The 14,330-nt window shown below is 40.2% G+C and overlaps 2 protein-coding genes across 5 annotated transcripts in view; one reads left to right on the plus strand and one right to left on the minus strand.

Annotated features, from left to right (window-relative positions):
* Positions 1–14,330, plus strand: part of LOC146401057 (uncharacterized) — a 499,586-nt gene that overhangs the window by 305,455 nt on the left and 179,801 nt on the right. The window lies entirely within an intron of this gene.
* The window catches only part of GRID2 (glutamate ionotropic receptor delta type subunit 2), a 1,344,144-nt gene that overhangs the window by 4,163 nt on the left and 1,325,651 nt on the right, over positions 1–14,330 (minus strand). For 2 of the 4 annotated variants that reach the window (XM_084973394.1, XM_084973397.1), the window contains one exon: positions 5,858–5,915. The exons of the other annotated variants lie outside the window; for them this stretch is intronic. In XM_084973394.1, the coding sequence (XP_084829520.1) occupies positions 5,895–5,915 (21 nt within the window). In that variant the 3' untranslated portion in view covers positions 5,858–5,894. The remainder of the gene's footprint in view (positions 1–5,857; positions 5,916–14,330) is intronic. 4 annotated transcript variants of the gene reach the window in all.

A 14,330-nucleotide genomic window follows, 5' to 3' on the forward strand; every position in this document is an offset into this window, starting at 1 on the left:
TGATATATCAATCTTATTAGAGTTGTTACCTCTAATCAGATTTGATGTTGTTAAATGCATTGTAACCTACCCTTTAAATACATACAGTTAATTAAACAAGCAACTTTCCTCTTTCTTGAAACCCGAGGGGTAGACCTCATCATTCAGCCATTAAATAACAGAATCATAAAAATTTAGATCAACAGCAAGAGCCTGGAACCTAGGCAGGAATTGTGAGTCTTAACTCTGGCTGGCTTCAGTGTGATCCTTGCCTCTATGTCCTTGAAGGAAAATTTGTACCCAGATATTTTGTTTATCAAAATCTTTGCTAATACTGTCGATTAGAAAAGAGTAAGTGTTTTTAACAATTGTTCGTGCATCGATAGCACTTACCAATTAATTGAATGAAATAACCAGTTATTTCAGCAATGCAAACAGTGTGACTCATCTAAAAATAGCAATCAGCGCCAAAGACTTTCAAAGATATTTCCCAAAGTGAGCTCTGTAACCCTGATTACAAGAAATGGGTTTTATCACTAGCACTGCATAATATATATGTCTTTTTACTTTTTTTTTTCTTTTTTCTTTTGCTTTTCAGGGCCTCACCCTTGGCATATGTAAGTTCCCAGGCTAGGGATCGAATCAGAGCTGTAGCTGTTGGCCTAAACCACGGTCACAGCAATGTTTCGACCAGCTGTGTCTACGACCTACACTGCAGTTCAGGGCAATGCCAGATCCTTAACCCACTGAGCAAGGCCAGGGATCAAACTTGCATCCTCATGGATCCTAGTTGGTTTTGTTAACTACCGAGCCACAAACAGAACTCCCTCTTTTGACAATTTAAAGGCTCCAGGAAATCTTGTCATAAATCTTATTTAACTATGTTTAAGTCAGTATGTTGCCAACCTTTCTACATGGAGTTAAGTTTTTGAGTAATATTTATTAACATTTTGTAGAACTGGTGCTACATAGAACAAATTTTAGTGAATTCTAGACTAGCAAATAATATAAAACAATATTTTATTTTTTGGCCACGCCCAAGGCATGCGGGAAGTTCCCAGGCCAGGGACTGAACACACACCACAGCAGTGACAATGCCAAATCCTTAACCTGCTGAGCCACTAGGAAACCCCCACATTTTAAGAAATACACCTTTCCCCATCAAAAATAAATAAATTAGCCCCTAACTAATTATTTGTTACTACAGCTGTCTTAGAAGTAAGTTTCTTTGGAGAAATGAAATGCGCTTAAGACAAATTCTGCCCTTCAGAATCTGGTTAAGGAGATGTACAGAAAACAATATCAAACACAAGAAGAGTTCACATCACCAAGCACTGAGTTAAATAATGCAGACGTACATTCGTTCTAGGGAGGAAGACCAAGTATGGGAATAATGAAGGATGAGATCATGGAGGAAGTGAGGCTGGTTTTGTGAGGATAGCTGGAATTTTGACAGGTTGAGGAAATTTTTTTTTTTTTTTGTCTTTTTGTCTTTTAGGGTCACAGCCGGGGCCTATGGAGGTTCCCAGGCTAGGGGTCTAATCGGAGCTATAGCTGCTGGCCTACACCACAGCCACAGCAACTCAGGATCCGAGCTGCATCTATGACCTACACCACAGCTCATGGCAATGCTGGATCCTTAACCCTCTGAGCAAGGCAGGGATCGAACCCACGTCCTCATGGGTTCGCTAACCACTGAGCCATGACGGGAACTCTGAGGAAATTTTACTTAAGGGCAAAACTACACAAACTTTGAGGGCATCTGTTACACTGTAATCATTTAATTCACATATAACTCGAGGCCTTCCCATTCAAGGACAGAATGTTACATATTAGTATGTTTTTTTTTTTTAATTTCTCCTAAACTTAAGAGTTCTTACCTGGAATATTATAATGAGTTGCTTAATTATCTATGGTCTGTGATCATCTAATTGATAACAGGGAGAATATTTTATTTATGTGCCTATGTTTGGAAACTAATATCTTTATATTCTTAGCATCTGGGCAGGGTAGGCCCTCAAATATTTTTTGACTATGTGAGGGAATCAATGAAAAAAAATATGTGGCAGAAAATCGTCTATGCAAAACTAGATGTTGCATCAGGGTACAAGGAGAAGAATCAGAATGGGTAGGCTCTTAAAAACCAGGTTAGACAAGTAGGAAAGAGGGACTTAATAAAGCATTGGACAGAAAGCATTATTTAAGAGGAATCAAACTGTCAGAGATATACGGGGTGGAATGAAGTGAAAATGAACCAGGGGAGCAACTGACAGTATTGTTAAAGCGAATGCATTTTTCTAAGGAGATAAAGGTCCAGAACCAAGGCTCTAAGCATGTAGGGGAAATAGGCACAAAGACCAAGCAGATGGGTCCGTGAGGCTGGCTGATAGGAAGGATCAAGAAGCGTGGCTAAAAGTGCGTAGTTAAGTGTACCAACAGCTAAACTTTATTGAATGGTTACTATAGGTTACTCAAGGCACTTTTGTTGAGTCTCTAATTCAACCTCTTGCCCTACGTCAATGCTATGAGATGGGAACTAATATCACCTCCATTTTACTGATAAGAAAATAGATTAGACAGGTTTAGAAACTTGTTCAAAGTCCCGCTGTGCGTAAGTAGGAAGTCCAGACTGAAACGAGGTCCATCCCACCTCAGAGCTTGTGTTCTTAGCCCCAGTCACTTCTAGGGAGGGGATGGATGTTTATTCTCTGGACAGAAATGTTAGAAAAAAAGAGGTGGGTTTTAGATATTTGCATTTTGACATGATCAAGACATTTCTCATTGGAAAAGCCTAATATTTCCAATAGTTTAGACCTGGATTTAATAAATGATCAGCTCTTCTAATGGTCTACTCAGGTATTGTTTGACTCAAGCTCCATCAGTCATGTGAAGGAGGAATTCCCTCTGGGAGGACAGGACACCCTGCGAAGCCAGGACATGGCTAAGTGAGGGCACATCTAAGATGCTGGCCTGGACTGGCGACCCAAAGGCAGGTCGCTGCCTGCTAAGACCGCCCTCACATCCAGGGCGGCGTGGAGGACAGGCCTGACCTTCTGGCTTGTAAAGCCTGCGGTGACATTGTGTTATTTGACCTGCAGGATGCTGACAGCCACACAGAGGCTGTGAGGTGCTTTTCTTCCTTTTCACTTTGACCAGCTCACTGAGGGTCTAGGGACTGTTTGCCTAGAAACATCACACACAACCCCTGGGACCTGGGTGAGATGTGGGTGTAGTGTTTTATGTTGTTTTGTTTTTAATATTTAGTAAAGTCTTCTGTCTGCTTTTTTGCATTTTTGTATTTATACTTTGCCACGGTTTAAATGCTAATCACAAATAAAGCTTGCAAAAAACATTTTTTTTTTCAACCACGCAAAATCCAATGGTGAATTTGAGTGGCATATTTGAGAAAGGGCTGTTTTGAAAGATAGGAAACAAAAAACAAAAAACAAAACCTTGGACCAGGACTGTCAACATTCAGAGTTGTCACTCCTGTTTGAGTTCTCTTTGTCACTTCTGTTTTTCTCTCTCTGGCTCTGTCTCACCCTCAAGACAGTCTTCATGGATAATTTGTTGTAGAAATAAGAGAGGAATCATGTAGTTTTATTTTGAGATTACTGGTATATCAGAGAGGTGCACGATTGCCTCAAACTCTAAATTGTCTGCAATTTTGAATGATTTTATTTGCATAAGAAAATGGAAGAAAATTGAAACAGAGAGTCTGTGAATGAGTTTACAAGATCACTGTATTTCTGGCTGCAGAGTCCGCCACATGTAAACAGGGCAGAGAGATTCTACCTTTTCATAGTAGACGGCTGGCTCACTGAAACCCTTTGTTCAAGCGAAGCCATTGGAGCCACGCTTGGCATCATCCACTAAGAAAACCTGACACACTCACCTACATGGGCTTCTGACCTTTTGCAAATACCTTTTTTTTAAACTTTATTTTTATATTGAATACTAATGAACAAAAGCCACACACATGATAAATATTATACTGTAACAACAGTGAACAAGTAGTCTAGAAACATTAAAGTCATGCAAACACAGTAAAGCAGAAATTAGAAAGTCTCAGAAAAGCACAAAATAAAATAAATATTATTATATTGGTAAATACTCACTATTATTCAATTGAACTGTGTTAGGAAACCAATTATCAACCCATTAGATTATAGCTCCTCATGCATCAGAAACAGCCTTGCACCTCTTCTTTATAGTAGTCATTTTTGATAACAAAAACTTGTCCTGACGTTCTAAATGTGCTGCTGATGTATTGTTTCTACATCTTGCTAAAACAAAGTCTTTTTGATCATACTTTCTCGCTCAAGTTTCCTCATTCGCTGTTAATGTACTTACCTTTGAACCAGCAACATCGAAAGGCCATTCTATTGCAGGGCTAAGTGAAGTCAGACCTGACATTACACTTTCTATCTATAGAAAATTTGTGCAGGCATTCAAGACCACGGTTCCAGTGGAAGAGTAAACTTTGTTGGGAGGATTATCAGGTGGAAAGAGTTTTAAAGAACGTTGAGAGTCAGAATTTTAGGGGCATTAATTTTCAAAGACGGAATTTGCAGAGACTCAGAAAGTATTTCTCTTATTCCTTCCCTTCTTTGGACCACTTACATTTTACTTGTTTTGTATTCATCACACAGAATTCATCTTATTGCAGAGGCCACAAAAGAGTTTTGACCCTGAAATGCTGAACACGTACAAAATATTCTAAATAGAAATGGAAAATCTCACATGCTTTATGATAACAAGTATAGAAGGTAGGGTACAAACACTGCAGCAAACGTGTTAAAGCAATGCACAGTTAGATGATTTTGAGAGAATAAACATGATAGATTAGTTAAGTGAAAACCATGCTAAATTTATTTCCTTGGGGCTTTGGTAATTTGTGTTTTTCAGTGTTTTCCTTTTCATTCCTGTGAGGGCACAGTGATTCCTCATGAAATCTGTTCCTTTTTATGCACCATACGCATCACACTCACACACACACACAGAGTCAAAGTCAATGGCAGTGTGTGGCTTATGTCAGGGCTGGTTTTGACGCCCCTGTCCCAGAATAAGATAAATGTAAGTGATGAAGAGCTCCTGGGGTTGGTTGAACTCATTTTGTATTCAACACTCTGCCTGGCCCCTTTCTCATCTCTTTCTCCCTCTCTTTGTATGTTCAAGCCTACTTGGGTTTCTTTTTTCTTTTGTAGAACTTGGTTCTTTTGATGTGTTTCAGGGCACGCCCTGTGGCAAAGAGAACTTCCCAGGAATCGGAAACATCAGCACACAGGTCTGAAACAGCCACTGGGCAACAGCCAGAAAGATTCAGGCCCAGAAGCTGGCTTTTCTCTGTCCAAAAAAGCATCAAAACACATATCTGGAGGGCAAACATGAGATACCGTCTACATGTGTGATTTTAAAGGGATATATACAATGCAATTGAATTGCAAAGCAGGCATTTGGTAAGATTTTTAACCTGGATTGAGCCCACGAGAGTAATTTAATCTTCGATATGTCTATAAGAATTTGCATATTTGCTAGTTTAATCAAATTCCCCCATAATTATAAATTCGTTTGTTTCTGTTTCACTGTTCTTACGGCATCAATGTCTCTGAGATTTTCAGTGGCACGTGGTCCTATTGAAAAATGATGTGAGGATGTGCAGGGCTTTAACTTTATTTCCTTGTTTATGAAGGTGAAAGAAATGCTGCTGTAAGTATTGTATAACTGCAGTTAGAAGGCACAAACTCTATTAGTAATAGAAAGTCTAGATAGAAGGAGTTAATTACTTTATGTCGCATATGAGTATTTCTATTTTCATAAATTAAAATGTTTAATAAAATAGTGTTATGTTGTATTTAAAATATCTCTGTTTACTCACATATTATACTTTATGTGGCAAATCTTTCAGGACTATGTCACTGAATTAGAACTTGGAACTGAAAATAAAAAAAAAACAGAAAATGAGGAAAAACAGTGCAGTTTAAATTTACACATTCACAAACTTATCACCTTAAGACATTCAAATAATGGTTACATTCGATTTTACACAAGTCTCTAAAAGAAGTCTTTTATCTTTAAAACCAAAACAGTTGGACGCACAAACTTAACTATAAAATTGTAATGTATTGCTTTATTGATCTAGAAAAACAATCTATATTAATGAGATGTATTGTTTACTTCTGTATGAATGATTTCATTCTAGGCCTACTGAAAAAATGGACTGCTACCAAGTGAAAAATAGGTCTAGGAAAAAAATTCACCAGCAAACTGTTGATTATTATCAGTTAAATTAGGTGTGATTTAGTAAATGCATTGAGCACTGTTTATGTGTTTGCACTAATGACTTTGCCTATTAACTCTTAGGAAAAGAATTAGTGGTAACACTGAATTCATTCAGCATTTTCCAACATATTTTATGCTTAGATAACAAAATCAACCGGCTAATTGCCACAATTCCTTTTAACTTTGGTTTTTGTATCCACAGCTTAAAAGAAGGAGAAAAAAATGTCTTTTGAAATGATTCAGTTATTCAAACATTAGGAAAATAGAAATTTTTAACAATAATATGGGAGGATCATTTTAACAAATTGGGAGTAACTATAAAATAACTTTTAATAATGTCTGGAGCTTTTCCCACATGAATCTGGGTTAACGTTTATAAATATTTGTACAAATATGTATAAATAACATAATTTCTTTGATCATAGGAAAGAGTGAGGATTCAGGGTACTCATTTAAATGCTACCAGAAAGCTTAATGGGGCTGTTTTATTTTTAAAAAGCCAACTCTTTAAAATAATACAAATATACATGGAAGAGTACAAAACAATATTTTTATCTTTCTGATGCAACATATGCTAATCCTGTTTCTTAATGTTACGTAGTATTTCTAGAAACCGGATGCTTCCAATTTATTTGAGCCTAAATTTGATGATACACAGATGCGTATCAGACACTGCAGTACTTTCCAGTGGCTGCTTGCAAAGGGTCATATAATGTTCTCATCCTGCTTATAAAGGTCAGGGAAAGCCACGGGCTTTGAAGGAGTGACACCCAGGGCCTCCCAGTTTACACAGGATCACTCCCGTTGTCATCTCATGTATTTCAGTGGTGTTAGAAATCTTATTTTGCCATAGTTGTTTTCTGTCTCTTCTTTCTTTTCTGCAGAGGTGTTATCTTTGACCTATAAAGTGACACTGAAGCTTGACGGGCCATGTACTTTTTATATTAACCCCAATCCAGGACATAAAGTGCTTTTATTTTTAAAAACATGCAAAACTTAAGCGAAATTTAGCCTTTTCAGATGAACTGACAAGTTCTAGACTTGGTAATGCTTCCTTTTCTTTGACTGACGACTAAAATAAGATTTCCTTAGTGTCTCATTGAGAATTATTATAGTCAAGTTTACAGAAACCACTTGGAAAAACAGAAACCTACGAATTTTTTTCAAATAGTTTTCATTTTAAACAAAAGCAAAATACGGCAATTGGTTAGACATTAGTTGACTGAATTCAATCTGATTTTATTTTTTTATTTTTTATTTTTTTGCTTTTCCAGGCCACACCCACAACATATGGAAGTTCCCAGGTTAGGGGTCTAATCTGAGATGCCACTGCTGGCCTACACCACAGCCACAGCTGAGGATCCGAGCCTCATCTGTGGCCTATACTACAGCTCACAGCCACACCGGAGTCCTGACCCACTGAGCAAGGCCGGGAATCGAGCCCACATCATCTGGATACTGGTTGGATTCATTTCCACTGCACCACAACGGGAACTTCCCAATCTGATTTTAAATTAAACTTTTAATTACGTAAAGAGTATACTTGAGCTACCACAGCTACACAAATCATACTGATTAATTACTTTTTTGGGGGAAGGAGTGATGCGCCTGCAGCATGTGGAAGTTCCCCCACCAGGGATCAAACTCTCACCAGAGCAATGACCCAAGCCACAGCAGTGGCAATACCAGATCCTTAACCCCATGAGCCACCAGGGAACTCCCTGATTGGTTATTTTCATTGATTAAATTTACCAGATAACCCATACAGTCTCTATTTTACTACCAGAATTGTGAAATAATTTAATTTTTTAAAATTTTAATTATTAGTTAGCTTTTAACATTTATTTATTTTAAAAATAAATAGTTGCTTGACTCAATAAAATATTTTTTGTTTTTTCATTTTTGTTCTCCCCTCCCAATATCTATGTAGATGTAATTTAAATATTTTTCTGAAAGAACAATGGGCTAATGTCCTGTACAGTTTCCCCTTGAGCTCCTGATCAATTTTTTTTTTTTGTCTTTTTTTGTTGTTGTTGTTGCTATTTCTTGGGCCGCTCCCGCGGCATATGGAGGTTCCTAGGCTAGGGGTCCAATCGGAGCTGTAGCCACCAGCCTACGCCAGAGCCACAGCAACTCGGGATCCGAGCCGTGTCTGCAACCTACACCACAGCTCACGGCAATGCCGGATCCTTAACCCACTGAGCAAGGGCAGGGACCGAACCCGCAACCTCATGGTTCCTAGTCGGATTCGTTAACCACTGCGCCACGACGGGAACTCCCCTGATCAATTTTTTAGACTCTTTAGGGATCTTCTATTTCAAATCTCTCATTTTACAAAGGAGGCAGTCTTGGGATGTTTACATGACTTTCATCACTCAGATCTAGTATCACAGTAGGGCCTCACTGAAGGAATTGACAGAGTCACATAAATACAACAGCGTAACACTTGCATTGCACCACAATGACTTATTTAGAATAATAAACTTTCATAAATGCTATCTTACAGCTGCAACAACTGCATGAGACAGGAATCCTAGTTTCTATTGATTGTAGAAACAATTTGATGGGTGAGATAACTGACTCTGAGGATCAACCAAACTCTGCCCAGGGTCCAACACCTAAGCAGTAGCAGGGTTGAGATTTAAAGTCCTATTTTCTGATTTCCGAGCCTTGGTGAGCAACCACTGGACATACTGCCTATGAACTGTTTTTCTCTGTCTCTCTTGCTTTTCTCCACTGTCGGATAAAAGGCAGGAACTGGCATTACTCATCTTTGTAAGCCAGGGTCCTTGGATAATAAAGAGCACTCGATAACTGATTGCCACAGGAAAAAACCCAGATCTCCCGCTAACAGATCCAGCTCTCTTTCTTCTGCATCAAGATGCATTCAGAAGGCATTGCAGAAGGTCGAGGAGAACAGAAATCGCTAGGGTATAGAAATGCTTCAAACCACTTCAACTAGCAAACAACTCTTTGTTTTCAGTAACTTTGGTAAGAGCGTTCTGCTGCTTGAATGCGGCTTAATAAGGAGAGCATTTGCTGGTGGTTTCCTGAGTCCTCAACAGCATGTGTGGAGTGGTCTAGACGCCCACGTGATTTAAACTTGACCAGGGGAGAGTTCAGTTAGTACTGAGGCTCTCTTTTACCTCCCCAGGCATGTGCTCTGTCTGAGTTTGCCCCACAGTCCTGGGTCCCTAAGCACAGCCACGGAGTCTAGAAGGTTCCTTTGGCGTGGATCCACACTGGTTTTCTAATGAGCTGCTCATGTCCCAGCTGAGGGCAGGGGCCTTGTCAAGTCCAAAGGCTGTGCTGTTTCTATTTTTGCCTGGGAAGTAGGATTATCTGGAGAGACGGGGGCCCAGCACTGTGGAGCCTCCTCTCAGAGGCCCTTTGATGACAGCTCTCTCTCCACTTTCCCTTTCTGGATTCCGGGGAAAATGTCATCCCTTTCCTTCTTAATGCCCTCCGAGGAACTCCCTGAGGTCTCTGCCCCTTCAGATCTCCTCACATCTCTCTGGGATACCCTAAAGTGCGTACTAAAGGCAGAAAAGTCATCTGCTGTCCACTTGGCGAAGACACATGAAGGCCTGGTTCCGAGTTCAGAGTTGGGAAGGAGGGAAAGCTGCAGAAAGTAGAACATAAATTCGCGTGTCAAAAATATCCTACTGCAGGGAGTTCCCATCATGGCTCAGGGATGACAAACCTGACTAGTATCCATGAGGATGCGGGTTCGATCCCTGGCCTCGCTCAGTGGATCAGGGATCTGGCATTGCCGTGAGCTGTGGTGCAGGTCACAGACACGGGAAGATCTGGCATGGCAGGGGCTGTGCTGTAGGCCTGCAGCTGTAGCTCCAATTTGACCCCTAGCTTGGGAACTTCCATATGCTGCAGATACAGCCCTCAAAAGACCAAAAGCAAAAAAAAATCCTACTGCAGTGCTTTTTGAAATAATGCATAAGCGGCTTTGAGACCTCACCATCATGGCAACGTTATAATTGTTAGTTTGTAGGGGACTTTGCATCCTCCAAGGGCAAATCGGCATCTCCCCACCAATAGCTTTTGAGATATTTCTCTGCAGGGCCTCTAGGAAAGGCAGCTCACAGCTCAAATATATCACAGGTTCTCTGTCCTGGAAAACCTACATTAGCGCTTATAGAAAAAGAAGTTTTATTTAAAACTATGCGCTAGAAGTGGGAATTTCTTTGTTATAAACATCTCAAAAATTACCGTATACTTTGACATACAAGCGGAATTGTAACAATATAATGCTACATTGACTTTGAATAGCTGCACACTGCCCTTTTGGGGTGTATTCCTCCGAAGGCTCATTCGTCGCCTTACAAGTCTCAGATCGAATATTCCTGCTCTAGGGAGGCCTTTTCTGACTGTTCCTGCTCTATTTTTTATTTCCTTCACAACCCTTTCGCTATCTGTAACTGGCCGTGTGGTTGGCAGAGTTCCAAGATGGCCCGCAGAACTCCCCGCGTCGATGTATGCGTTCTGTGTAATCCGCTTCCTCTGAGTGTAGACGGGACGTGCGGATACGATGGGCGGTCGCTTCTGTGAATACTACGGAGTTCATCAAATGTCAGATGACCAGGTTAGACCTGGCCTTACTGGGCCCCTCCAGAAGTCGGAGGGACTTGGGGGACCCTGAGCTGAGAACCAACGTGAACACATCCTGCAGGGTTTCCCTCCTGCCCGCTGTTACTGCCTCCAAATAAGCTTAAAAAGGCGAAGCGATCTACACACAGTTTTCATATGACCTGTCGCTATTAGTATACTTGCTTTTAAGACTCAACTGATGGCGTCATATGCATATTCCTATGTAAATCATATTATTTTCATAGCTCCAGGTTAATAATATTTCCAGAGGTCAAGAAGAAACCTATACTTACCTGCTTATAAGAGAGATACTAAAATGAAAATATTAAAGAAATACAGGCATTTTAATTTAAAAATTCTCTCAAGCGCTAAAAGTGAATTTGAAACAGGTTATTACAGATTTATTGATACTTATTTAAGTAAGTACCACGTTTAAGTTTAAACTGCAGGAACATGTCCGTTAGCAAAAATATGTACAGCTAGCTTCCAGTTTCCCTCTTGTCTCTTGTCATTTTCCACATAATGGAAACCTGTTATTAAAGTGGAATTTAAGTGAATCACACATGGTTCCTTTTGATAAGCAGCGTATGTACTATACACACACACATAATCTTTTCCTTCATGATGCTTCTGTAAATCTTTTAACTTTATTGCGCTTTCCCCAAAGTGTTTTGCTCAAAAAATTTTTCTTGGTTTTGAATTTTTTCAGTCTGTTACCGATGGCTACCATACACTAAGGTAGTCATGTATTATGAAAAGGAAAAAAAAAACAAAACTATTTTCATGATACTGTTCAAACTGTCTAGGATTAACTACAACTGTTTATGATTCTTTTCATTATAATCTTAAGTATTTCTCTCCGTAATAAAACTACCTGACATGGAAAATATGTTACTGACATTTTAAACCCAATAGAGAACTTAGTTTTGAATTCTGATCTACTAGGCCTTTAGAATTTGTTTCAGAAAGTAAATAAGATTGTAATAATGATGGCATATCTTATAGAAGTACTTAAAGATGTTGAATTGGGAAGTGCGGAAATTTTTAGCTCTCCCCATCTTCCTCCACAATCCTTTCCTACTGAAGCTTTCTCCTGGGTCCTCCATTCTCAAAGAATATAACAACAGATGCCAGGAATTGTAGGGAAAGGGGGTGGGGGGATGTGGAGGAAAATAAAAGAAACGGGGCAGGCAATTTAAATCCCGAGGGCATGTGCCATGTTACTTAATTTGAGCTGCACGATGCAAAATAAAACAAAAATTATCCGCAAGTTGGCAAAGCCTGCCGAGAGTACCACACAGGGAAGAAACTGAGTTAGCACGCAGCAGATTTAAGACCTGCTCGCTGAGCTTTGAAGAAAGCGAGCTGCACGACCCCCATCCTCAGGCATAAATAAACTGCAAACAGACTCATTTGCCATGAAGGATGAAATGTGGAGGTGCCGTGGCGCCTGGGTCTCTGCCTCTCCATGGCTCCTTTCCCCAAGTCGTTCTGGTGGGTTTTTGTGTCCCAAAGTTGTCCCTATGCAAACAACAGGTTGAATATTGTAGGTGTGGGTTATTAAAGTGTCCCTGGGACAATGGCAGTCTGTGTCCCATTTGTAACGCTTGGATTAATCTTTGGAAAGTGCACACAAAATGTGACATGATGTTGGCTTCCAACATTATTCAGTCTGCATAGCAGCAAATCCTGCCCTGTCTCCCTGGAAATAAAACTCCACAGACGTATCACTGCCATGGAAAAAGGAACCGATCATCTATGCTCAGGGTTAGGGACACCCTGATAGAATCTCTGTTAGGAGTTGGATTTTATAGTTTGGAGAAGCGTTTATGATGGAAACAAATTATATTCTATCATCTTACTCACAGCCTCCCTAAAGAAAATCTGTGGTCAGGTAAATGATACTATTCTTGTGCAGATGGAAAAAAATCAGAAAGCCTTTCTCGTTTAAAGAGAATTCCACATTGGTTTGGGATGGGAACCCAGAATTAGTCTCTGGCAAAAGCAGGAGTCTTGGCTTTTCCCTTCCTTTCATCTCATTTCCCCCTTTTGATTTTGAAGGCTCTCGAGGAGAGTGCCAAGATGTGAAAACTGGAAGAGGAAAGCATGATGAGGAGAGAGACTGTTCATCATATTTCCTTTCCTTTTTCCTGCATCCTTGGAGCTAATGAAGCTTTGAGGCTCAGCCTCATCTCATTGTTCATCAGAAAAGTCTTTTCGAATGACGCATCCTGTTCACAAAAGTCCTAAGCAGTTTTGGTGGTGTTTGGAAAGATCTTCCCTCAAATTGTTTGTTTTAAGTGCATCTCCATATTACAACTTTAAGAAGACCATCAGAACAGGGAAATAGAGAAGGCATAGTAAATTACAGACAATGGTCAATGGTGCTGAAATGCCTATCGAACTAAGTTGGAAAATATTCTCTCTGATTTATGACCAACTCCACACATAGGAGAAATGGAAGTTGACTAACCAAATGGAATTAAGGCAAAAAAAAAAAAAAAAAAAGTCAGGGCATTGTTCTAGAACAATGGCTTTTAAAGCCTGCTAGAGATGAATGTCTTTATTGTTGGAATCCAATGACTCTAACTGTAATTTTTTTGTCTCAGAGGGAAGAAGGCCTCCATCGTAGCAGGTTAGGTTGGCTCCGCTCAATTCTGGGATGTGGGCTCTTTCTTAAAATACTTTTTTTTGTGAGTCCACCAAAACACTGAAACGAGGGAGTTCCCTTGTGGCTTAGTGGGTTAAGGATCCAAATGTCACTGCTGTGGCTCAGGTCACTGCCGTGGCTTGGGTTCGATCCCTGGCTCCGGAAACTTTTGTTTTGCTTGCCTTGGAGCATGGGCAAAACAAACAAAACACAGACCAAATTGAGCTGAATGCTTAGACTTTGGTTTAGAACAGCCACTCATTCTCCTCATTCATTGCTTTTTAATAAGCACATCTCATACATTTTAATTTACAACACATGTTTGAAATACTGCTTTGTCGATTTGTTTGGCATATTGGGAATCAGCATAAGGTTTTGTTTGGAAAAGAATAGAATTTCCATGGGAAAAAAATAGGTTAAAACGGTAGTTATAGAGGCCTGCAGCTAAAGGACATACACCCTGCTTCACAATTTACCTAGATGAGGTGGGAAAACCTGTGAAACCTGCAAGTCCAAGGCTTTGAAGGGCCTCCAGAGGAGCAGTAGATGTGGCTGTGGCAGAGGGCGGCTCCTCCCACTGGGGCACCTTGTGGGAGACTGTGATCCCACCTCGCCCCCCATCCCCCACCCCTGCTCCTCTGCTCAAGATTACACGTGTCCTTGCTATATAGACCCTGAAAATGCAGATTGCTTTTTTTTGGTCTTTTTGTCTTTTTAGGGCCTCACCCGAGGCATACGGATGTCCCCAGGCTAGGGGTCTAATCAGAGCTGTAGCCGCCAGCCTACACCACAGCCACAGCAACGCCAGATCCTT

Source organism: Sus scrofa, chromosome 8, assembly GCF_054392235.1.
Source record: "Sus scrofa isolate SSC_HxYL_T2T_F1_AM1 chromosome 8, Sscrofa_HxYL_maternal_Yorkshire_Landrace_v2.0, whole genome shotgun sequence".
NCBI lineage: Eukaryota > Metazoa > Chordata > Mammalia > Artiodactyla > Suidae > Sus > Sus scrofa.